This window comes from Aulonocara sp. 'chitande type north' Nkhata Bay, linkage group LG14, assembly GCF_057382095.1.
Source record: "Aulonocara sp. 'chitande type north' Nkhata Bay isolate Kocher_YH1m ecotype deep benthic linkage group LG14, A_spYH_male_GT1.1, whole genome shotgun sequence".
Classification (NCBI taxonomy): domain Eukaryota; kingdom Metazoa; phylum Chordata; class Actinopteri; order Cichliformes; family Cichlidae; genus Aulonocara; species Aulonocara sp. 'chitande type north' Nkhata Bay.
In genome coordinates, this window is record NC_141357.1 from 4,443,967 (window position 1) to 4,468,934 (window position 24,968).

Below are 24,968 nucleotides of genomic sequence, written 5' to 3' on the forward strand. Positions count from 1 at the left end.
CAGCAGTATAAAAAAGTCTTTGTAACATTGCCACATCACCCTGGGATAAAACTGATTATCATGTTTAATGTCTTTATCAAGTCCATCTAGCTCAAGTGTTGCAGTAATTTAACAGAACTGATACTGTCATCTGGAATTAGAAACTGTATTTACTTATCTTCACTGACCTTCGGATCTAACTGTACATACTGTGTAATTGTTAATATAGAAATATGGGGAGCGATGGATGAGTAATATAGAGTATTTATCAGATGTTTAGTTAAGTATTATAGGAGTAGGCCGGTTGGAGAGTAAGTGGCCCACAGACTGGGCCACTTACTCTCTAAATGGGAAGCTGGTGCTTTACTTTCCCACATGAGCTGGTTGGACACCTTTGTGTTTCAACTGTCAGTAAAAACATTACAAAACAAGAGGCATTACCAATGTTACTGATATGAAAACCACAGATTAAAAGAAAACTTTGGTACTAAAAAGTTAACTTTGGGAATGTAGTGGTCAAACTCTGAAGCAAGGTCAAACATTCTGCAATATCTGCCAAGGCCCAGACTGTTCTTTATTCCGCAGACATTCACAGATCTAATTAGCAAAAACTGCCTGCCCTTTTCCTTGTGATTAGCTGCACTTTATCCTCAACAGTCTGGCAGTGTTTGACTGCTGCTTGGCAAGATACAGAGAGTGCAGAAAATATCACCTCTTGCCCCCAAAAAGAAAAAAAAAAGAGAATTAGAACTAGTGAGGATACATGTGGAAGTGTGAAGACTTTGTCACTGCAGAGGAACAAAAAAGAAACAGAGAGCCTGTCGCCCCTTTTGCTCGACAAGCTAGTGAGTAGAATGAAAATGTGTTCTAATTATCTGTTTAACTGCAAGGGCCAAAGCATAAAAAAGGTTTTTGAATTTGAATACTTTTTCTTGCTCTTTCACAGCAACACAAAGCAGCAACAGCCAGACGACAAGCTGATCAACATCAGTGTAGAAAGTGATGATGAAAACCCACAAAAATCTCATTTTCAACAACAAATGTAAAGACAACAAAGAAGAAAGAACTGGATTTTAGGATTGCAATAAAAAAGAGGGGCGTCTGAGGATCACCACAAAAAGAATTAGTACTGTGAAGGAAATGTTGAGTTTGCAATAACAGGAAAACTGCATTAACTCATAAGCAGAAGTACATTGAGATGAAAAGTGTATGCATTAGGGAAAACTCACCCTGCTTAGCCCCATGTGGTAGTTACTCTTCTCCAGCTCCAAAGACTCCAGTAACTCCTCCACTGCCTGGAAACGAGCAGAACGAACACTCATTAGATAAACAACCCAATCGCTCTGTGTCCGGGCCTTACCTATGTCTGGTCATGTGACCTGGCTCCTAAAAATGATGCAAGCTACGTGCCATAGCAACAAACACCAATCCACTCTGGAATCAGCTAACACAAGCACACACATACCTCGATGTCCCTAAAAAGGAAACAGACTACAAGGTTTGAAAAGTGATGCTACACACTACATTTGGTAAACGTGTCATTAAATGTACAGTGGGGGAAATAATTGTTTGATCCCCTGCTGAATTGGAAAGTTTGCTTATAAAGAAATGATCAGTTTCTAACTTTTATGGTGGTTTTTATTTTAGGGGAAAAACACAGAACAGCAACCTAAAATCCAGACAAAAGGAATTACATTTAAGTTACAAACTGATTGGACCACTCCACTTCACATGAACTCGCTAAATCTTTTAGGTTTCTTGGCTGCCACTCAGCAACTTAAAGCCTGCTTCAGCTCCATCCACAGATTCTTTATACAACTGAGGTCTGGAAACTGAATAGGGTACTGCATGACCTTAATGTGCTTCTTTGGCAACTCTCTTATTGTCTTTGCAGTATGTGTTTGATCACTGTCAGAAAACGGCTGAGTTGATGCCATAGAGTTCAATTTTGGTTTCACGTTTTTTAACAAGCGTTCTCTGAATCATCTAGATCATAGGTGTCAAACTCTGGCCTAATTACATTTGGCCCGCGAAGCCATACCAAATTACTATCAGAGCTGGCCTACTGGTATTATACAGCTAATATATATATTGTTCAGTATTAAGCTTTGCTTGTTCCATATTCAGTTTTTCAGCAAAACGTGTTTGAGTCCATAAGAAGAGATTCATTCTTATATCTGGAGGAATAAATATATTTCAATAAATATTAACGTTAGCCCGCGACTTTGTTCTAGTTTTGAATTTTGGCCCACTGTGTATTTCAGTTTGACACCCCTGATCTAGATGTTCACTGTTAAACTGTATATGTACCTTCTTGAGCAGGGGACCTTGCTGGCGTTGCAAGATTTCAATCCATTACAGCATGGTGTGTTACCAACAAGGTTCTTGGTCACTGTGTTCCCAGCTGCCTTAGATCACTAACAAGCTCCAAGCTTTGGACTGATCTACCACCTTTCTCATGATCATCCCCACCCCATGAGATACGATAATCATCCCTCCTCTATCTGGAAAGATGTCCATTTTAGATTTCTTCCATTTACAAATAAAATAGTTGGAGTTCTGTATTGCTGCATTAAAATAAAACTGCAATAAAAATTAGATACTGTTCTTGTTTTTCTCCTCTGTTTTTTTGGTAAGGCAACAGCAAGGGCTCAACATCGAGTAACTGTTTCCCCCACTGTAAGAGCCTTTGAGGGAATCTATTCTGAGAACTCTTGGAAAAACTACCTTTATTTCATGCACATATCTGTTTTGTGAAATTCCCGAACAATTGCAAGACAAGATTAATGTAATTACAGGACTTTTGCAGTAATTAAGGAAGAAGCGTTCCTCTTAAAGAAGGGTTTTAGGTCCTCGGTATTTTTGCGATTTCTTCACTGAACACCTCAGTAACTCTTCTTTTCAACCATTCTGTTGTTAATTTACTCATCAGACTAAAACTTCAGATCTCAGATCATCATGATTATGTTTTGGAGTTGATGAATTAAAATTTGTTCAAAAACCAAAAATGCTCAAATTTAGTCTCAGAACATTTTCCCTGACGTGAAGTGGAACTAGACATAGTGGTCTTTTGGAAACGTAGGCTTTTCAATTGCATACGGTCCCTTTATTGCAACAGTCTTGAATTTGATTTGAAGTGTTGTATAAAAAAGTACAAAAATTTGCAAATTCCTAGTTTATTCAGATCCTGTGTGTAAGCGTGACTTTGAACAATCACATTGCATTTTATAATGCAGGAAAACTTAATTTCAACCCACAAAATTAAGCTGCCATGAAAAACAATATTGTTATTAATATTGTAGCTTCAGTTTTCAGCTTTTTTGGAAGCATCCTTTTTTTTTTTTGGCTGCCTCTTGTGTTTCACAAGAAGCTGACAGACAGATATATCTATCAGGCAGGTATGAAACTGGGATCTGATTGTAAAAGATGTTTCATACCAGGCATTCTAGACCATGGAACCTCTCAAAGGAGGAAAACAATAGTAACAAACTTTAGAGAGAATTAAGCTTCTCAGGGATGATGCATTAAATTTCTCCCCTGCTGTTTGCCTGTTTGGTCTGAAAAGCTCTTGGCAGGCGTACCATATGGACACTGACAACATGGCTACATCATGCTGTCTTAAGAGGAGCAGACAGTACTGGGCTATAGCAGGAGAAAAATGGGGGCTTTTGTTTGGCAGAGACAAACCGTCCGACAGACTCAGCAAACCAAACCCTCTCTCTCTTGCTTTCTCCCTCTGTGAAAAAAAAATTGTATTATCGTCCAATTAAATCTGGCTAAAGTAATCTATCTCACACCAACACCTTCCATCCATCTTCCTTTTCAAATAAAGAGACCTGCGCAGCATTAGTACTCTTTGAGTGGGATATCCTCTCTAAGCTCATCTTCAAGAAACTTTGAGCCTCCTCACTGCCAGTGTAGTATAGAGCAGTGTAAAGGAGCACGAGATTTTACACATCTGTCCTTGTTTAAGTTTTTTTTTTCTTTTTACAAAACAAAACAAAATGTTGATTCTTAGAAAACAGATTCTGCACCTTTTGAGACAAGACATGAGGTACAGAGGATCTTAATGTAGATATGTTTTCTCACAGTATCGTCGTAAGACTAATCAGACCTTAGTGCAAAAATGCTATATACTCGCTAAATAAATGTAGGGAAGACATTAATCATATGCCCGGGGATGTTCCTAAACTGTTCTGCCACCTATACAAAAGAAATTGAAAGATAACGAGACAAAAAAGACACAAGGGAATGGATGGGAAGACAGAGAGAAGAGGAAACAAAGAACTGTTCCCACCATCAGTAATTATTCAGTACAGTGGCTGAATGCTGCCATCCCCCACAATTATAATTAATTATACACAAGAGCGGGAGAGCCAGGACAGCGGTAAGAGAAGAGGAAGAATAAATGGATTGTGTTCACAGACTCAAGTGTGGAGGGCAAAGAGGGAAACACCGCATGTCCAGACTTCATCCTTTCTACACTGTACGTGATTTTGTGGTGTGAAAAAAAGACAAAAGATATCCCCATGAGTAAGTATTTCACTTACAGGCAAAAGACTCACAAGAACATAAATGATCAATCTGAAAGTAACATTTCCTGTTATTTATCCCACATTTACACCACATCACTTTAACAGTGGATTTCAGGTACTCTTAAATAACCTTACATCTCCCACAATCCTGAGCAAATTTTACAAAACAATTTCCCCTTGTGAATGATTTATTCTGATTAAACCAAGGCAAATGATTACATTGTATCTTAATATACGAACAGCTAAGGATGTTGACAAGAGAGCACTTTTCGTTATATCAGCAGTCACAGTCCAACTACTCACAGCAGAACTGCAAGTATCATGCTAACTCTGCACTCACCCTCTTCTCATCTGTGACAATGTAGTGGTGGCCATACTTCTTGGTTAGATGAGGTGCCAGAACATCAAAGCGCCTTCGAAACTCAGAGAAAACCATGTGGTCAGGATAACCTAGAGGCAGAGAGGCAGAACAGAGAAGAGAGCACACAAACTCAGAACACCAAAGTTAAAGTAGCATCTGCAGCTGGTGGAAAGGCTAGAACTTTATCAACAGCCAACAGACAGACAATAGTATGAATGTCTATGGGACAGTCTTACATTGGGGTACTTTAACCCCTAACCCCAGATCAAATTAAACTGAAACGTGGTTCTGTCATCAGCATAACAGTGACTGGAAAGAGTGTTGAAATTACATACATATAACACTGCAAAGTAGTTACCTTGCCTGTGGATGCGCAGAGCATCTAGCAGCTTGGATCCTCGGAGCTGAGCTCTCAGGAGGCTCACGTCCAGAGTCATAAGACCCGAGTCAGGGCTCTCTCCATGAGCCATACGGTAATCACCTCCTCCTACTGCCTCTACTTTGGGCAGTAGGCAATGGACGAAGTGAACCTTAGAACGCCGCACCATGTCAATCAGAGCATCCTAAAAATAAAGAGATTATATCAGATATCAGTTTCCAGTTCTAAGACTTCATGCAACAACAAGCTATGAAAATAGTAGAGAGTTAAGCGTCACTGCCTTAACAAGTATTACAAAAGCAACAGAAGGGGGGACTGTTGTCCTACTGGGAGAACTTCAATGTTCATGTAGACAGCGAGACCTGGAGGGGAATGATTGTGAGGAACGGCCTCCCGGATCTGAACCAGAGCCGTGTTTTGTTGTTGGACTTCTGTGCAAACCACAGTTTGTCCATAATGAACACCATGTTCAAACATAAGAGTGTCCATAAGTGCACTTGGCATCAGTACACCCTAGGCCGGAGGTCGAGGATAGATTTTATAATTGTTTCACCAGAGATGCGGCCATATGTTTTGGACAATTGGCTAAAAAGAGGGGCTGAGCTGTCAACTAATCACCAGGTGGTGAGTTGGGTCAGGTGGTGGGAACTGCATGACCTTAATGTGCATATATAGTGAGGGTGCGCTGGGAACGCCTGGCAGAGGCCCCGGTCCACAAGATCTTCAATGCACACCTATGGCAGAGGTGCCATAGGTGTGCAGCTCCATTGCCAAAGCAGCTGCACTGAGCTGCAGCCACAAGGTGGTTGGTGCCTGTTGTGTTTTCGTACCTTTTAACCACACTCTCATCCACTTACCACTTGGAGTTTCACTTGGATACACAGACTCTTCTTCTTGACAGCAGCCACACCTGTAGTGAAGGTTTTCCTCATACTAGTGGCTCGCCGCAGGGCAAGCTGGGAGCTGCCCTCCAGACCGGCGATGGAGCCCGACAACACGGTGGCTCCACTGGCCCGGCCCATGAACAGCGCGCTGATGTTCTTCCTGCAGTGGCAGAAAGATGATAGGGTTTGTACAAATCCACATCACTAGCATCCAAGAATTCACAAGACAATATAAAGAAATCAATCTGGTAGCATTAGTGCCATATTATAGTTTTGAGAGCCATATGTTGACAGGCTCCTTGCTGCACTCTTTGGTTCACTCTGTTGCCTCATGGTGTCAAACACTCACCTTATGACTGCTAAAGGTCTGAAACAGATTTTGAAAAGCTGCTAAGTTAGATATTGTCCCTGCAATTTTTGTCTTTTTAGAGCAAATTAATTGCTTTAGCTAGACTATACTTAAGTAGAGTGTGTATTCCCTTTTGCAAGACAGTAAGGCAAATGTTCCCAAGACTTTATAGACAAAGAGCCATTGATTTCATAACCTACAGTACAAAATATATTGACTTCATTCATGGTTGAACTGTGGATTGTAGCAGTAAGATCATACTGGAAACATTTGATTAAACTCTACATTCTTCCCCTTGTCAAGCATATTATGTTTTTTTGAGTGACTGAAACCATAAAATTTACAGACAGACTGAAATGAGTGCATATGAACTAAAGACAAGAGAACACAGAGCCCCCAGAGGTGGAAAGGCAGGCCTAACATGACAGAAACTGAGATAAATCCAGGCAATGCAAGAATAAATTGGGCATTTCTTTCACAAGTTCACATGCAGTGTACTGTAATGTACATTTATATGTTCTCTATATCGGACAAATGTAATTCTATTAGTACAGGACATAGTTTTATTTTCTTCTTACGTAACCAGTTAATTCAAATCCACTACTAGCAACTCCATCAGGGCACGTGCAGCTTAAAAACAACAGCGGTGATGACCAATCACTTCATACATTGTTCTATTAAACTGGATGATGTTCATGTATAGACAGAGGCATCATACTTCTGGGAGTCCTGCAGCAGGGTTGCAGCATTCTGGGCAGCAGGGTTGTGCTTGGCATGGTTCAACCAGCCTTGGGTGTTATACTCCACCCAATTGGTCCCATGGCTGTGGCCCAGCAGGAAGAGGTGGGGCTTCTCTCCTCGCAGAAGTAGATTAGCTCCTGCAACAGAATGGAAATATTCTGCCATGGTGTATCAGTGTTGTCTATTTGTTTCTTCAGAAAGCCTCGACTGATTGCGTTAAGGGACAGCTACGTGTTTGAGTGTTCACCTTTGTTTTCTCCCTGTGCAGAGCCATAGTAGCTGAAGAGTCTCTCCAGCATGGTTTCCTCTGAACCTCCTGGCTGAACAGCCTCCTCCTCCATGAGCCACAGAAGGCCTCGAGCTTCATCTGTCCTGGCTAGAGTACGAACCTGTGATGAACAAAGGCAGGCGAAAATGTCTTTTTTATTTGGACAGATCAAGGAAAGACAATATAGAAATCGTTATCTGTCACTTTCATCAGAGGACAGTGACTGGGTACTAAGCAGCCAAATACCTGACAAGAGATGTTTGTGTTTTGCTTTCTTTTTTCAAAAACAAAATAAAGAAAGTAAAAACATTTTTTATTTTTGCTCTCAAGATTAAAGGTTGCTTTGGAGCTGTGGAGTTGACTGTCAGCACCATCATCTGATGTCACTATATAAACATGGAGGCCTTGGGTAGCATGGATTGGACCAATTTCTGTTACTCCTTCAAACCTTAGAGACAGTGAATTTCCACATGGCAAATCTCCACCTACAGTAAGCTGCTGTTGCTCTAGACAAATTTGTCCTTAAGGTTTGTTCAGCATTTTTCATAAAGACTCAATCAAGGGCATTCTAATGTCCTCCCAAACCTTCAAAGCTGAACACTACAGTACTGATTTAAACTAAAGTGCAAGGATTGGCCCTTTCATTTTATTTTCTACTTTTAAGAAGATTTCCTCCCATCTTTTAAAAATTGTCAGTCACACAAATCAGACTTGAGTGAGCTTTCCAACTGTGCACTGAAAATCATACAGCTCATATATTTAAGTTAGAAGCAAGCAAATAAAACGAATTCTGTGCAAATGCAGAATAAGCCTTCCACAAGCATTTCTGAATGCCTGTCATTCTACTTAGAAATCAATGTTCAATTAATGCTAGTAAATTAGCACCCAAAATCTAACAATATAAAAAGAAAACAGTGCAGCACAAAAGCTTGAGTGATTACTTGGATATAGGCTTTCACAACCTTAACAGCTGATTATAAAACTACTCCTCTTGTCAGTACAAAGTTTAAATCCTGCACTGTTTTGTTAAATTGTTGAATTTGTGGACCTAGCAGAGATGAGGCTTTCTACATAAAAATATGAAACCTGTGCAGACAGGCCGCTTATAATGAAAATACAAAGTTAGCTGACTCTTAAAGGCTTTCCAAATCAAAGAAGAGGCTTAGGATTGTGCTGCTGAAAACACATTATCTGCTAAAGTGTCATTCGAATCACTTACAGAGATTAAAAAGAGTTTGCTGTAATTTGAACAGAGATCACAAGCTAGATGCAAATGCACCACCTGTATTGTTTAATCAAAATTGAGTCACAGTGTGTTTCCATGTCTACTGTTCTTCTGGGTGTCATTAGTAATGCAGCTATTAACTAAAGCTAAAGGTATTGGACAGACTCATATTTGTGTAACACGATGCGGTGCTACCTCAAAAAGATCAACAACATTATTTTAATTCCTCTTCAGATAAATTGAAATAATTTGTTGGTCACTACTTGACATCACACACAAACACAGACACAAAATTATTATGATTCCACTCAAAAGGACAGTGGCAGTGTGGTGTAGTTCCATTGATGGCCTGGTGGAGCACAAGCTGTGTGGTTCAAGCTCACCGAAAGTCTTCTGTAGTTGCTTAAAATCCTTCAAGCTGGTTATGATTAGGAAAAAAGGTACCAGATTATGCACATATGCATCTCGCTGCATATGAGGGCTGTTAGCCACACAGTGGTGAGAATGCCTTTGCAGACCCATGACCTTTGCCAAAACGCCTACGATGGACATGTGGGAGCCTGAAATGTGCCACAGAGCAGTGGAAGATGGAACAAAAAAGGCACCAGAGGCAGAGGACCTTGGTGTTTATGTTGGTGTAATATCTGTACCACCTGATTGTTCAGGATTGGAAACAAGATAAAAGTTTGATCTACAGAGGCCTTGTGACGCTAACACCTTCAGTCTACAGATTCCTTGCCTTGAAAGACCAGGGCAGCTTGACAGAGTGATTTTGTTTGTGGTTGAGCACTGTATTATCTGAGGATGTGTGTACATAATGTGTAAGTCCATCATAAAGAGGATCAGTTGCAGAAACTTCTAAAATCTTTAGTGATTGTAGGTCAGAACATCCAATGTCAATCTAGTCCTAAGAGTTCATTTGAATTCAGTTGAACCATTAGAAACTGTTACAGGAAAAATGATTCTATGTTTCTTTACCTTCTTTTAAATGTACAAAGATGCCTTTTGTCTGCCCTTTGCCTATGGTTAGATTAGTTTAGAATAATCTTTTTAGACTTTCCCAGCAAAGACATACTGTTTTGGGACATATTGTTTTAGATTGTTTTATCTCTCACAGCCTTCTCCCAGCTCTCTGCTGACGAGACTAGCGCCACATATGGAGTTGTTTATTTTATTTGTTTTGTATTTTCTTATCCTGTTCTCACTGTCTTTCCTATAAAAATTACCAAGCCACGGTGCATGGTGTGAGTTGTCCTTAGCAGCTCACCCGTGTACACGTTTGATAAAGAAAGTAACTTTGTCTCATTGTGTCTTTATTTCTCCTGGGTCTTTTACAGAGTTTTCCCCCAACATTTCTTGGTCCTTCGGAGCCGGAGCGCCTCCATCGTGTCCCATCTCCGTGACCAGTCCACGTTGCTCGTCTGTCGACAGCCCACACACTAGGTGTGTGGTCAAAGACCAAGGGCGTTAAATTCGAGTCTTGGCCAACGTTCTTAGAAAGCGACCCACGGTGGTGGGGCCCGATCGAGGTGGACCAGACCCGGCGACACTGACCAGGTAGATACAGACACACTGACACAATCTTGCGTAAAATCGTATTTTAAATTCAGGGAATTTAAAATAGCGAAAGTAGCTCGTCGCGACTGGAAGCTCCCCACTTCTGTGGGTTTAAAGTAGCTCGTCGGCTGGTAGCTTGGAGCTCGTCGACTGGAAGCTCCCCACTTCTGTGGGTTAGGTTTGGAGCTCTGAGTAGCTCCCCCAGCTGGGTCAAGGGAATAAGTAGCTCGTCTACAGAAAGACTGGCAGCTCCCCTTATTATAAGGGTTCCGATCGCGCGAATAGGTGTGAATGTGAATGTGTGTGTGTGTGTATTGTTTTAATTAACGGAGCAAGCTGACTTTTCACGGTCCGATAAGAGACTGAGCTGCTCCTACTGTGTTTTTCTTTTACTGCTATTCACTGACGTGCTGGTGAGTTGAGAGAACGGTCGAGTTCCGTCTCGTAAAGTTCACACCGCTTTTGGAAATAGTCCGAAAGTAGAAGGGCGTGTGAGCAACCACTCTCGTCTCTAATACCAGCGAAGGTGATAGCAGCTGTATTGTGTATATATTACTTAAACAAAAATAAGTAAATACATAATTAAGATGGGTAATCAAGCAAGTGAAATTAAAACTCATTCCTGCTGACGAGCAGTGGTGAGAAAAGAAAAGTCCAGACGCCGGACAAAAACTGAGAGATTTAAGAAAACAAAATATAAACAGTCGGGAGAACAGAATCCAACTGCCAGTTTAGTAAAACCAGAAGACGAGACACTGTGCAGTTCCCACAATCCTTTTAGTAAACCATCACTCATTCCTGCAGCCGCATCTGCAGCAACACCCATATCAGGAAGAACATAATAATCCCTTATTAAGTGAAAACTAGAGATCAAAGTAGTTTGAAGTAGTTTAAAAGGGTTGAAAACAGACCCCACTGAGTAGATATAAATATAAAAAGTACGAAATAAAGATAAACAAAGGGAAAATTACAGTAGAAATGATCTTTAGAGTATTTGAAATTAATAATAGCAAGGATAACAACCTGTAAAGTGATATTATCAATGAAACACAGTTGGCATGATGACCATGCCCAGCATGTATAAAATGAATATAAAGCAAATAATTCACACGAAAATATTTTAATAAAATAAATAAGGTATATTAAGGCTGTGTCATTGTTCAGCCAAGGACAGTGTGTGAAAAGGTAACTGTCTCCACCCTGGGAAAAGGATGATTCTGCAGGTCATCTGAAGCCCTTGATGGATACAAAATAAAATATAAATAATATATTATAATAGAACTGCCTGGTCCGCCATGCAACAGAGAGAACAAATGTGACCGCAGATTGGATGAATTCTAAATGATCTGTTTGCTGAATAAGATGATCCTAACTAACAAATTGGCTCAGGAGTAGTATAGTGGTACACACTGATAAAATATTATAATATGCTATTGCTGTCATATAAGACAAAGAGGATAATATTAACAATGACATGATATTAATATGAAGAGGCACCTTAATCGGTTATGATGTGAGGTGGATAATTGTTAAGCAGTAGTCTGCATCAAGCTTAAGGTTTGCTGAAACTCAGTGTAGTGACATGTGAGATGAAGACAATACAGAGAATAACTAAACTAATGAAGTGCATAGAGGCACTTGACCAGCTTGAAACCTATCATCCTAGAATGACACATTGCTGAGATATAGACCACACCTATAATAACAACCAATAAGCAAAACCCTGTAGACAACAGCTACAACTACAGGATTGAGAAGGTGAATTAAATATGTAGACACTGCTAAGCTGATGAGCATGTTCCACATTTTCTTTTCTTTTATTTATTTGTTTCTTTTAGAGCAGAAGCTGCTGTAACACACCCAAAGAAAGACTCTAGGTCTGACCAACCGTTTCAGTCGTGGGCAAAAAGATGTCAGTCAATAAAATTCTAAAAGATAATTTATTGACGAAAAATATATCAAGCGATAAAAGATAAAACAGTCCAGTGTCCCACTTAAGAATTGTATAAAAACACACAGTCCCAAGGCCAGAGACAGCTATGCCACACAGCCAAGTTGCACTCCACATGTTGCCTTTAACAGGGTTAGAAGTTGTCCTTGGAGACCCACCACCCTGCAAGCATATAGTCAGTGGTCACTCAAGCCTCTGCAACCCTGCTGCCTTTAGGCTGTGGCATATAATAGGCCCTGGACTGCACAGAGAGACAAAACAACACAGCAGTGTTTGTAGTGTGGGCTATAAGTAGACCAGTGTATCAGTGCAATCAAGTACACCTGCCTCTAATTAGTCCAACCCCATTCCAGCCATTGGCTCACCAAAAATGTGACACACACAAAACCACTCCCAACCCAGTGCAACTTCACACAATAATATGGAGCTGAATTAACACAGGCACATTAGTCTACCATGTTACAAGCTGCATGCTATTAAAAGCCAACATATGCAGACTTCTGCCTTGTTCGGGTGGCAGCATTTTTTCTTTTTTCTTTTGTGTCCTGACACGTTTATGTTTTTTTGTTTTTGTTTGATTATTTTGTTGGTTTTGGAAACGAATTTAAACGAACTTGTGACAATACTTGAGAATCACAGTGACACATAGTGATTAGGCATATGATTGAAAAATGCCTAGGTTTAGAGCTGTGAGCTATGAGCTGTGAGCAATGCAAAGTTAAATATATATATTTGTATAAATGGGAAACAACCCTAACTTGAAAGTTTGAAATGTGTGAGATCCATGCATTGTTTGAAGAACTAGAAATTATCTAAAACTGCCTTAAGTGAAAATGTAGAGTTGCATCTATTCTCCCAAACAAAAAAACAAAAAACAAAAAAAGGGAGAAGCATTCTGTAACTTAAAAATAAGGCTGACTGTTGACAACAGACTAAAACACTAATTCGCAGGTGGCTATCAGGAACAGAGAGGCGAGCAAAGTCACAAACACCAAGGCCGCAGACAGCCACGCAGAAACAGCAGATAACATAGAGACAACGCCTGCTAGAACCGTGGAGAGGAAGGTCACTTCACACGAGATTGTTGCGCATGTGAAATACACAAAGATAAACAAATAACCATTTATATAGACAGCCAGTATGTTTTCTCTGCTGTGCATCATTTTGCAAAAAATCTGGAAAACCAGAGGAATGATTACACCAACTGGCAAACCAGCATGCCAACCTCTTACAACGCCTACTGACTCTTTCATTACTACAGGCAACAATTTTGCTGACAGAACAGCAAAATAGGCGGCACAACAGGCAAACATCACATTGATGGCAGTAAACACACATCAGATTCCACTGGATGTGTTGAAAAATGAACAAAAAGCAGCAAGCACAGCAGAGCAGGCAAAATGGCTAAAACACGGTGCAGTTCTGACAAACGACTTAATGATGTGTTATGGCAAGCCAGTGTTGCCAAAATTCCTCCACAAAATGGCGGCATTAGTGACTCATGGCTGTACGCATTTGTCAACGGGGGGACTGACCAGTATTGTCAACTCTCATTTCTACACTGTAAATTCTACACAATACTCTCATTTCTACACTGTAAATTTTGAAACTTCAGCAAAACAATTTGTCAGAACGTGCATGACGTGTCAAAAATATAATGCTCAAGGTAACCTGCGACCAAGAAGAGGCCGTTTTCCAACTCCGCCTCATCCTTTTCACACAATTCATATGGATTTTATTGAACTAAGCGAATGTCAAGGGTCAAAATACGCCCTAGTGGTTATAGACGTGTTCTCAAAGTGGCCGGAAATCTATCCAGTGAAAAAGGCAGATGCAATTTCAGTAGCAAAGTGCCTGTGCAATCACTTCATACCCACATATGGCATCCCAGCTTTGATACGGTCAGACAACGGCACTCATTTTGTAAATGATGTCATCACTAAGGTCTCTGAAGCACTCGGTTTCAGCATAAAACACCACTGTGCTTATCACCCTCAGAGTGCAGGCCTTGTAGAGAGAACTAACGGCACTATAAAACAAAGGCTCAGGAAATGCATGGCAGAAACAGGAAGGCCGTGGCCTGAATGTTTGGGTTTAGTGAAAATGTGGATGCGCTTAACACAAGGCTCCCATAAACTAACTCCATTTGAAATCATTCATGGTAGGCCGTTTCCACTGCCTATTACCAGTCAACCAATAGACAAAGCAATCAGAGAAAACACATTAGCAGAGTGGATGTCTAAGCTGTTAGAAAACAAAGAGATCGTTGTACATAATCAACAACCTGATGATGTTTCTCCAGTGTCTTGCAGACTAAAGCCCGGTGACTGGGTTCTGATCAAGGTGCTCCAAAGGAAAAACTGGAGCACACCCAGGTGGGAGGGGCCATACCAAGTCCTCCTCACTACGCCCACCGCTTGCAAAATTGCGGAACGACCATCCTGGATCCATCAGAGTCACTGCAGGCGAGTGAGTGAAGCCATCTAAACTCAGTCGACACAGGCTCGCCCAATTGTTGTGATCTCGCCCGGTGGAGGGAACAGCCTTTCTGGCCGGGGGGTCTACTCACGACAGGAGGGTGTGTCCTGTTGTCATGAGGTGGTGGCTCCTAATAACTGCAGCGGCCCTGACCCTGGCCGGGCTCCTCACCTTTGCTTCCATGAGGGACAACAAGTCACGCTATATGGAGAAAAGGCAGACACTGTATGACAAAGGAAAGTACACCAAGTTTCCCCATGGCTACGCCACTAACTTCTGGTGGCAGTTTATGAACACTACAGCTCACTTGAATAACAAAACTGACTGCTATGCATGTACCCATATGCCCCTATCCTCACAGACGTCTGGCCTGTGGCCGTACAGCATACCTGAAGATCGCAGTTGGTGCCTGTTGGGCCTGGCAACACATCCAGGCTACGGTACTCTTTGGTCCAAAGCCAACTACAGCATCCCAGCAAAAGCGACCTGGAGGTCATCATCACTCACAAATGTGAACTGTTCCGGACAGACCTACCTACTGACCTGGCCCCAAGTCTCAGACCCACTGCCTGATGTAATTCTACTGAACAAACTGAACGCATCACAACTGCCAGTATGTGTGATGAACAATGGATCGCGGGCAGTGGGGGAGCTGCCTACTCACCTATGTAAGTCCATATACACTTTCTGCCCACCAAGGAACGAGAGGAAGTGTATGGCCTGTTCAATCAACGCCACCTGTGCCAGTGACACGACGCTGATGGGCCTAAACTGTCGCTCTGACTACAGCTACCGAATGCCACTACAAACAAAGACTCAGTACCAGACAGGATGTGCACGGACGGCACCCAGCAGCAGAGGAACCAGAGTTTTGGCTGACTGGTACTTCCTATGTGGCAACAAGGCTTATCTGTCACTCCCTGAAGGTTGGGGAGGTCTGTGCGCCCTGGTGGAATTATCAGATCATGTTTTCTTCATGCAAAGTGTTGCACATCACCCAAGCAGCCGGCAGAGACGTGAAGTGGACATCGCCTCCCCCAGTTCTTTCGGCATTACCGTGGACACTGGAGTGCCGGGAGAGTTTCGCATCTGGGGAGGAGGAGTGAAATTCTTACAGAGCCTGATCCCCGGCATTGGAGTTGCCGAGGTGCGGGATCACGTGGAGATCAACCGATATGCTCTGCTACGACACATCAACTTGACTAAGACCCTGGGAACTGCCTTAGCAGGAGAACAGCAGGCCATCAGAACGATGGTGCTGCAGAACAGACTGACACTAGACCTGCTAACAGCATCACAAGGAGGAGTTTGCAAGCTGATCGGGGAAACATGTTGCACTTTTATCCCTGATGGATACGAAACTGGAGGAGACATTTATGAAGCTTTGCAGAATTTGACCGCTCTGCAAAAATATGTCACTGACCACACACCTGGAGCAGCTACAGCACAAGGCTGGCTTGACTGGCTGTTCAGCGGTTCATGGCTGGCTGCTGTAGCAAAGCCATTTTTTCTTCTAGGTCTCATCATGATAGCACTGCTCATATTAGTGTTGTGTGTGTTGCCATGCCTAAGAGTAATGATTTCACAGATGATAACAACTACAATGACTGCTTATGTTGCCGTGCCTCAAGAAGAACAACATCCCGTTGCAATTCTGTTAGAGGAGAACTTGTACTAACTGCTAATAAATGACGTGGTGATTAAAAATGACTTGTCAAGTGATCATGCACTGATTAAAACATTAGTAGGTTATGCAAGTTTTCATGCTTTTATTTTTTTGAAGTCTTGATTTTTAAACATAAAGTTTTTCATTTTAAATATAACGTTTTCATGCTTTTATTTTATTTTTTGAAGTCTTCAGTTTTAAACATAAAGTTTCCATTTTAAATATGAAGTTTTCATTATTTTACACATAAAGTTTTCAATTTAAGGTTTGCATCATTTTAAGTATAAGGTTTTCATCCTTGTATTTTTTGAAGTTTCCATTTTATAATATAAGGTTTTCATCCTTGTATTTTTTTAAAGTTTTCATTTTACTTTTCATTCTTTTAAGTTTTCGTTTTAAAATATAAGGTTTTTATCCTTTATTTTTTTGTAGGTTTAGTTTTATTATTTTCTCCACTTGTTATTTCATTTCCTATGTTTTTCTTTTTATTATTTTCTTTTGTTTTATTCTTTAGACCAAATGACTGCCATTTCTGCTATGCTGACATTTTGAAAAATTAAAAATTGTTTAAGATACTTAATAAATGATTTTCATAGACAATTGTTGTATACATTTAAAATAAGTTAAACAGGGGGGAATGTTACAGGAAAAATGATTCTATGTTTCTTTACCTTCTTTTAAATGTACAAAGATGCCTTTTGTCTGCCCTTTGCCTATGGTTAGATTAGTTTAGAATAATCTTTTTAGACTTTCCCAGCAAAGACATACTGTTTTGGGACATATTGTTTTAGATTGTTTTATCTCTCACAGCCTTCTCCCAGCTCTCTGCTGACGAGACTAGCGCCACATATGGAGTTGTTTATTTTATTTGTTTTGTATTTTCTTATCCTGTTCTCACTGTCTTTCCTATAAAAATTACCAAGCCACGGTGCATGGTGTGAGTTGTCCTTAGCAGCTCACCCGTGTACACGTTTGATAAAGAAAGTAACTTTGTCTCATTGTGTCTTTATTTCTCCTGGGTCTTTTACAGAGTTTTCCCCCAACAGAAACTGACCTCAGATTCACACATGCCAGCAAAAAGGAATCCATTCTGTAGTCTTTGCTGCTAAAGCACCACACTCGCTTTGAAGCTGACACCTGTTTCCTTAATGTTCCAGGTACGGGTTGCCTGGGTAACCATCTAATTTATTTACTACCTAGTCATATTTCAAACAACAGGATCCTGCTCGCGCACTGATAACTGCGTCAACCACTTGCCTGGAGAAACGTATCTCGAGTGGTTATTTTGTTATTTTTCCTGTAGTCACAGAATGTCATTTACGTTGTGTGGCCTCTGGTTGCTGTGAACTGCTTCCAATATGGATGCAGCTTAAAGCATTTCAGCTAATATTTGGGGGATTTGATTGTCTCTAGGTGTCTTGAAAACTAGAACGATCAACAGTTTGGCATGAAAAACAACGTTGCTGATGGTATCAAATGTCAGTTATTATGGTTAACAGACATTTGCTACTCTTACATAATTACAGGTTTGTTGTTCTACTCTCACTTCAAATAAAAATACACACCATTATATAAATCATCTAATACATTCAACACAGTCCAACACAAAAGGAAGCTGGAATCTAGTACTTGTCTCCATCAAGACTGCAGGACCATCTACACAGACCAAATGCTGCAAATACTTGTACTGCTAACAACACAGACTTTTAGTAAAAAGGGAACCAACGAGTGGAGAGAAAAGGAGACTCTTTCAAGCTTCAAAGAGAAAACACATCACAAATTTGATTCTAATCAATAGTGCTGATCTCAGACAAAATCCTAAAGGAAATGAAAGAAACAGCAAGAAAATATGGAACCAACCATCACAACAAGTTGACAAGCATTTAGGCTAAGCATGCTTTGAAAACTCTTTTATGTTACATCTAATTTCAGTCTCAAGAAGAGTAGGGGGAGTTTTCTGTCCCAGATCTCAGGTCCTCTGGCTTCAGCACATATTGATGCCTGCTTTGCTAGATTGGCCATGGACCTAGAACTATTTGCATTTGCCAGCAGTGATGAAAAGAGCTATTTGCTGGCTCAGTGGTACTCTGGGGTGCTCATTTGGCTACAGCTTCATTTGCATTAATGTCTCCCTGAATAATGACTGAAATTCAGGCCCAGATAAACTGCCCTTGAATCTGGACCTAAATACCTCAATGCTCCACTGAACATAAACACAACTTTAATCTGTGCTGTTAACACAGCATATTTCTCACAACTGATTCCAGGTGAAAGCAAAGCAGAGTGTAGTGAGGGTTGCTTACCAGAGCTTGGGTTGAGGCTTGATCAATAACTGCTACAGACAGTGAGGTGTTGGACTCTATGTCATCTAAAGCAAGTTCTATGTTTTCCTAGATGCAGGAGGGGACAGAAACTCAGGTTAGTAACCTACAAGACATGTACCAGCAGAAGATGAGCTCATAAAAAATAAAAAAAGGAAAATCAAGTGCAGCTGTTCATCTCAATCTTGAAATCAGCAGTTACTAAAGCTATAGATTGGGTTGAGTACATAAAAAGTTTTGGAAATTTCTTAAACTGGACATTTGATTGTTGGGGGTTTTCTCTGCATTATTGTAGGGTCTTTGGTCTGTGCAAGCTTACCTGGAGGAAACCCACACAAACACAGGGCGAGGCTGTAAACTACACATAGAAATGCTTTTACTGACACCACCAATTTCTCAACATTTGAGTTTTTGTGTATTTATTCAAGTTTTGAAGCTCAATTACTCGTAGAAACCACAGATCTTGATGTGAACCACTTGCATTGGAACTACAGTAGAAGTAGAAATTTTCTAAACCCCGAGTATCCTGTGGATTATCTGGAGTACTGAGGTCAAATTCTTTACTGCTGTGGAGCACCAATGAACTGATCTCCAGTGCATCTAAAATCCTAAAAATTTTAATTAGTTGAGAATTATCGGTACAGGCAGACGCCAGAAAAAATAGACATCTGTGTTTGACTACATGTAATTATTAAGTCGTCCTTAAAATCAGTGCATGAAATATGTATATGTTCTGTCCCTCCCAAGTGTTAAGCTCTGTTGTTCCAGCTGCACCTCCTTGTATCTCTCCAATTCCTTGACAAAGGTCCGTTCATGAAACAGAGTCTGTAGCCTCTCCTGGGTGTAGTTGTGACAGAGCTCTTCAAAAGTGGCTCCCCTCTGCTGATGAGCCAGCCGAGGGTTCTGGAAACCCGGAGTGTCAACGATCAGCAGAGAACACAGAGAGTGCTGACTAGACTTCAGGGCCCTGAGGGACACAGATGCATCAGCAGGCTTTAGTGAAGAAGCTTTGACTAATCAAGCAGTCTGCAGCTTCCCAGTGTCAAAATTATATTTATATACCAATTCATTCTTACAATATTTGAAGGTGAATGTTTTAAATATTTTACAAAAAAAATCTAAAGTGCAGCGCTTATCTGGCAAGATGAATTCATGAATGATCTAGCTATTTTATATAAGTCCAAATTGAATATGAATATTGTAGTACTAGAATTTGAGGTAAATGCTGACAGCTAACCTGTTAATAAGGGAGATGACAAGTGTGAAAAGCTCAGAGTAAAGTCCTGATGCCATGGCCTCCAAACACTCCAGAGCTGTGACTTTAGGGCCTGAGAGACAGATGAGATGCACGTTTTATGTTTTTTTCATGAGACTCAGTTTTTAAACAGCAGCTGAAAACAAGCAAAATGTGGTCTGCATCTAAGAAAAAATGATCATATCAACAATGGGAACCCTTTTAGCAATAATTCAACATAAATGGAAATTCCAACGTTTGCAGTATTTTTACCTAAGCCATCACCATGGCTAGCCTCATCTGGTGGTCCTCTGAATGAGGTAGAATGCTGCAGTCCTTTGGCCTGATGCTTAAAAATAGATGAAGATAGCTCCTCCAAGGTGCAGCCCAACAGGTAGGCCGCTTTCTGAGCCCATTCATGACGAGCAAACTGCCGACGTCCCACTACAAGTAAAGCATGAATGAGTTCAAATTCTAAAACAAAGAGCTAGAAGAAGAAAGGCAACGAAGATAACATGTACAGTAAAAATGAAGAGCAAGTGTAAGTATACAATTACTGTAGATCAAAACTACTATTTCTACCGTCTGTTGCAAATTTAGGCAAGATTTCATTTCTGTGACACTCCAGTATCCAAATCCAGTACAACTATCAGCTCTGCTGAGGTTCAGTACAGCTGACAAGACCTCAGACTGTAACTGTTAAAATACAAATTCAATTTCAACGATGGTCCTGGCCTTCTACCTGGTAAACACTTCGCTTGGCACCTCTATTTAACCAAAAGAGATGTTCTCTGCCTTTGACAGGAGTTGTCCCAGATGTGAAAAAACAATGCTGAAAAGTGCAAAAACTGTCAGTTGAAATGAAACGACAACTGAGCTTGAGATTCTGCAGTAATGGAACATTTAGCGCTTCTCTAACGCAGTAACGCAGTCATATCAGCATCTATGATTTAGAGGAGTTCCCTAAAAGGAAATGAATGTTGACTTGATTCTTATACTTGAGTGGGATATCTCTTATATCAAGATTTAACTGCATAATGATAATTCATCTCCTGAAAGTGGCGGAGTGAATGAGAAATTTTCCAGACCCCAACTACTGCCATCAACAAAGGCAACTTTTGTGATGGACTCACTAGAAGGACTAAAAAGTATCTATTCTCTTAATGAAAGATGTCATGAGGTGTACAGTACAGTCTAGTACTGATTTACTGTATAATATCACTTTACCCCATCCAAAACACGACAGCAGACTCCTGAAGAATGTATTATTATAATACCACGACTATACTGTATTATATGCTGTCAACGGCATAGACAAAGAGAGAAAGGCAGCATTTCTTTGTGCAATGTGTAATGCTGAATTAATGCTGAACACTGGTGGCTCTAAAAGTCAACTGGTGAATATCTTGCAGTTGACGTGATGTAAATTATTTTTACTAAAATACTTAAAGTCAGTACAGAATAGTTTCATGTTGACACTTTGCAGCACATACACTGACAGTAAAAATTAGAGACACTTAAATATTTTAATGTCAATAAATGAAATCAATGTTTTAAAAATCTTTAAAATATTTAAGTAGGATCCAGTTATGATCCCACCTTAAACACCAAGAGTCCTCTGCTGTGTGGGTTTTAGCACATCATGTTTGTGTTCTGTCCCCACGACTCCAAACATAAATATGGAAATCTCTACTGTGAGAAACGGAAAAGCTGTGTGAGGCTGGTGTGTTCTTAGATATGTGATGGAAATGACAGCTAATCATGTTTAATCCTAACTCTCAATCTGTTTTTGCACAATTATCTGCAAGAGGAGAGCATCTCCACTTGGTCGGAACCTCAATCAAAGCCAGTGTGTTAGAATAAACCAAATAATCATGACAACACCAGCGACATACAGCCAATCAAAGCGACACAGAACCAGAGAACCCAACAGGGTCCAGGTTAATCTGGGAAATACAAGGTCTGTGGTAGAGAGCTAAAACACAAACAAGAGATTTGAAAATGTACAAGTTTTACTTTGTTTGTTTCAGAATTGTAGTAGTGTGACAGAAGTCGAATGAGGTGACAGGGGAGGTATGAGAGAGGGCGGTTTAAAGAAACAGTGAAGTTCTGATTTTCATCTTAGAGAAAAGGAAAAGGCGATGCAAGGAGATGGGAGAGCCGTAATGAAGAAAACACAAAAAACACAAGAGAGAAAGAGGAGGAGCAGAAACAATAAAAATGCTAATGGCTGAAGAGAATGATAAAGGCATACAGACAGAAAACAAACAGGAGAGGCTCTGACATAAGGTTTTTTAGGTTAAAAAAAAGGGTCAACAAGTCGTGTGTTGTTTTTTTCCCATTACCTTCATCTCCATCTGTGTTTGATATGGCGCAGCATGCAAACATGCAAGTAAAAAGAGAGGGGGGGGGGGGGGGTGTTAGAGATAATAGTTTAAGGATTCATCACATCATCACAGACACAGGAAAACATGAACATTAGCATTCAACAACACTGACAACACATCATTATGCTTTGGAACAGCTGGCTGAGAAATGTGACTGATAGCACCCCAAACCCCTGTTTCACACCAGTGGAGAGGAAATGATACTCAGGACTAAAAGAAAACGGTCCAAGCATAAAGAATGTCCTTCAAGTAAAGTCACTGTCAGTGCAGACTACTGACGTTAAAAATTATTCAAGTCACAAAAGACTTTCTATACTATGACTGATGTCACTTTGAAGTAAGTGTGCATTTCAGCAAAAACATGTAAAAAGATGACTTTTACTGTCCCCAGTTTTATGTTGGAGCATCCATCGCCACCTGACATTGAACCCATACGACCCAAAAAACAGAAGGAAACACTTCACACAGCCACCACATTGAGATTGCTGCAATGAGGAGAAAAATCAATAAATACGTGCAAGGGTAATCACTTCCAGTTATGGAGACACAATTTTGCAAATAAATTAAAGTTGGCACTTAAACTGGTAGTGATTGTAAAGTAGTCACATCCAAATATAAAATAAATGTATTCTGTTGCGCTCCATCTTATTTTCTGTGCAGGTATGCTTTCTTTTTCAGACGGCACAATTTTAAAGTTAAGGGACCTTCTACTTATATACAGTAAAACCTCAAATATATGACTAGTGATTAAACTAAAACTCAACTTCAAAAACTGTTTGGATGTCATACATAAAAACAGAACACAATGTAGGATTTGATCAACATACCTGGACTTCTAAAAGTTCTAGGGGAATTAACTGTGGACTGCTGAAACATTTTGGAAAAAGCCACATTAAGCGGCATCTAATGGAAAAAATCTGCATTCCCTTTTGCCTCTGTAGTCAGCGTGCCTCTGACTGAGAGCAGTACATTCATATGTCAAACATGACACCTAGTGGCTGGTGGTAGAAAGTAAATTTGACTTAAAAACAATTTTTCTCCCACTTCTGCAAGAAGAATTCACATTTGATGCCTTACAGTTGATTGTAATTTGAACAGAGACATGCTGGCATTAAGTAATCAGGTCAGTGCAGTGCAGAGAAGCTGGGAAAATCAATAAATCAGTTGTTGGGAAACTTGCATATAAGTATAAAACCAAATGCAGGATATGCACATCTCCATTTCAAGTCGTCCTTACAATCTAAAACAACTAAAATTACATACGTAGGAGGATCATGTTAAAGGGACAAGTCAAATATGGCATATAGATTTTAGACTGCCCATTTGGTACAAATTCATTTTAGACTTTTTGCCAGCTTGTTGTTAACATATTGTCATCCATGGCCTCCTTTTTCCATATACCTTTTCCCTATTAAGCAGGATGACATTGCAAGTTTCAGGTCTTACTTTATTTGGAGTGGATCAGTGCTCACTCTAGTGGCAGCAGGGTAAGCGGGATATTTCAACCAAATTTCTCCCAAGCAAAACTTTCCAGTTCACTTTACACAAGTTCTGGGTCTACCCTGCTGTCTCCTACCAGTTCGGTGTGCCCAACAAACCTTCAAAGGTTGGTGGCCAATAGGCTTACTAAGAAGATGCCCAAACTGCCTCAACTAGTGACTTTCGGCACAGACCAGTGAGTTCATCAGGACCTTTGACTGAGAGGCGAGGAAGACCGTGATGTGATCCATGCAAACTTCCCACTTTCCAGTCTTTCTAAAGCGCTTGGAGTTCCAAAGGAAATTCCAAATGAAACCCAACTATGAGAAGTAAAACAAATGTAAAGGAAAATATGCATTTTATTCAGCAGTACGGACACGATGACACTTCAGTTTTTTGTTGTTGTTTGTTTGTTTGTTGTGCAAAACAGGCCGTAATTTTGTTGTGACCATGTAACTAATCATGGCGATGTAAGGAGTCGCGCGTAAAACGATGGATTTTGCGCATATCAGTTTCTTTTGAAAATGATTATACAAGACATTGCATTTTAATAATCCAGACTAAAATGTGAAATAGAATGAAATTCTTTGTGGATTATCTAAGACAGAACAAAGCTCAAGCTGCTTGTGGAACGCATATGCACACTTTCACACTTTCACTGCTGATTTAGTGTGGGATCCCCTTACCGAACTCTCTCCCGTGAAAATGGAGCAGTGAAAACGGTATTTAACACTTTATGTATTTACACGCTTTTTTTATTGACACACAAACAAACACAGACGTTTCTACAGACCGTTAACTTCTTTTGAAAAGTCGACTGTTTACTCTTACTGTAAATTTTATTCTTTATTCTGACTGAGAATAAAGTTTTTGCGTATATAGGAAGATCAGCACAGACTGGCTTTTGTTTTCATTAAAGGGTTCGACAAAACCTAAAACCTCAGTCAGAGCTGGCCATGACAGAGATGGCTATCACATCGGTGGTTAACTTCTTCTGCATCTGCTTCTGCTCACATAAAAGAGGGCATTTAATGCATCATGTCATTCTTTTTCTGCAGAAATAATCCTTATGAATGGCAGCTACCAGGACAGGCTGCAGAAAATCATAAATGTTGGGATTTACCTCAAAGAACAGTAAAAAGGTGTTTTTACACTTCCAGTTTATTGTTTTCTC

The 24,968-nt window shown here is 40.3% G+C and overlaps 2 protein-coding genes across 11 annotated transcripts in view; one reads left to right on the forward strand and one right to left on the reverse strand.

Moving 5' to 3' along the window:
* The window catches only part of myo18ab (myosin XVIIIA b), a 132,272-nt gene that overhangs the window by 56,841 nt on the left and 50,463 nt on the right, over positions 1-24,968 (reverse strand). For all 10 annotated transcript variants that reach the window (XM_086260622.1, XM_086260621.1, XM_086260623.1 and 7 more), the window contains 10 exons: positions 20,202-20,372; positions 19,932-20,022; positions 19,469-19,661; positions 18,677-18,763; positions 7,476-7,617; positions 7,206-7,365; positions 6,112-6,298; positions 5,234-5,438; positions 4,855-4,964; positions 1,209-1,274 (listed from right to left, as the gene is read on the reverse strand). In XM_086260622.1, coding sequence (XP_086116748.1) covers positions 1,209-1,274; positions 4,855-4,964; positions 5,234-5,438; positions 6,112-6,298; positions 7,206-7,365; positions 7,476-7,617; positions 18,677-18,763; positions 19,469-19,661; positions 19,932-20,022; positions 20,202-20,372 — 1,412 coding nt within the window. The remainder of the gene's footprint in view (positions 1-1,208; positions 1,275-4,854; positions 4,965-5,233; positions 5,439-6,111; positions 6,299-7,205; positions 7,366-7,475; positions 7,618-18,676; positions 18,764-19,468; positions 19,662-19,931; positions 20,023-20,201; positions 20,373-24,968) is intronic.
* LOC147313902 (uncharacterized) lies at positions 14,754-16,506 on the forward strand. The gene has a single exon (XM_086260624.1). It carries the CDS (start codon positions 14,823-14,825, stop codon positions 16,383-16,385), a length of 1,563 nt encoding a protein of 520 aa, XP_086116750.1. The 5' UTR covers positions 14,754-14,822; the 3' UTR covers positions 16,386-16,506.

Bases quoted from the DNA above. Each gene is read 5' to 3' on its own strand.
- LOC147313902 (XM_086260624.1), top strand. From the start codon at position 14,823: ATGAGGTGGTGGCTCCTAATAACTGCAGCGGCCCTGACCCTGGCCGGG.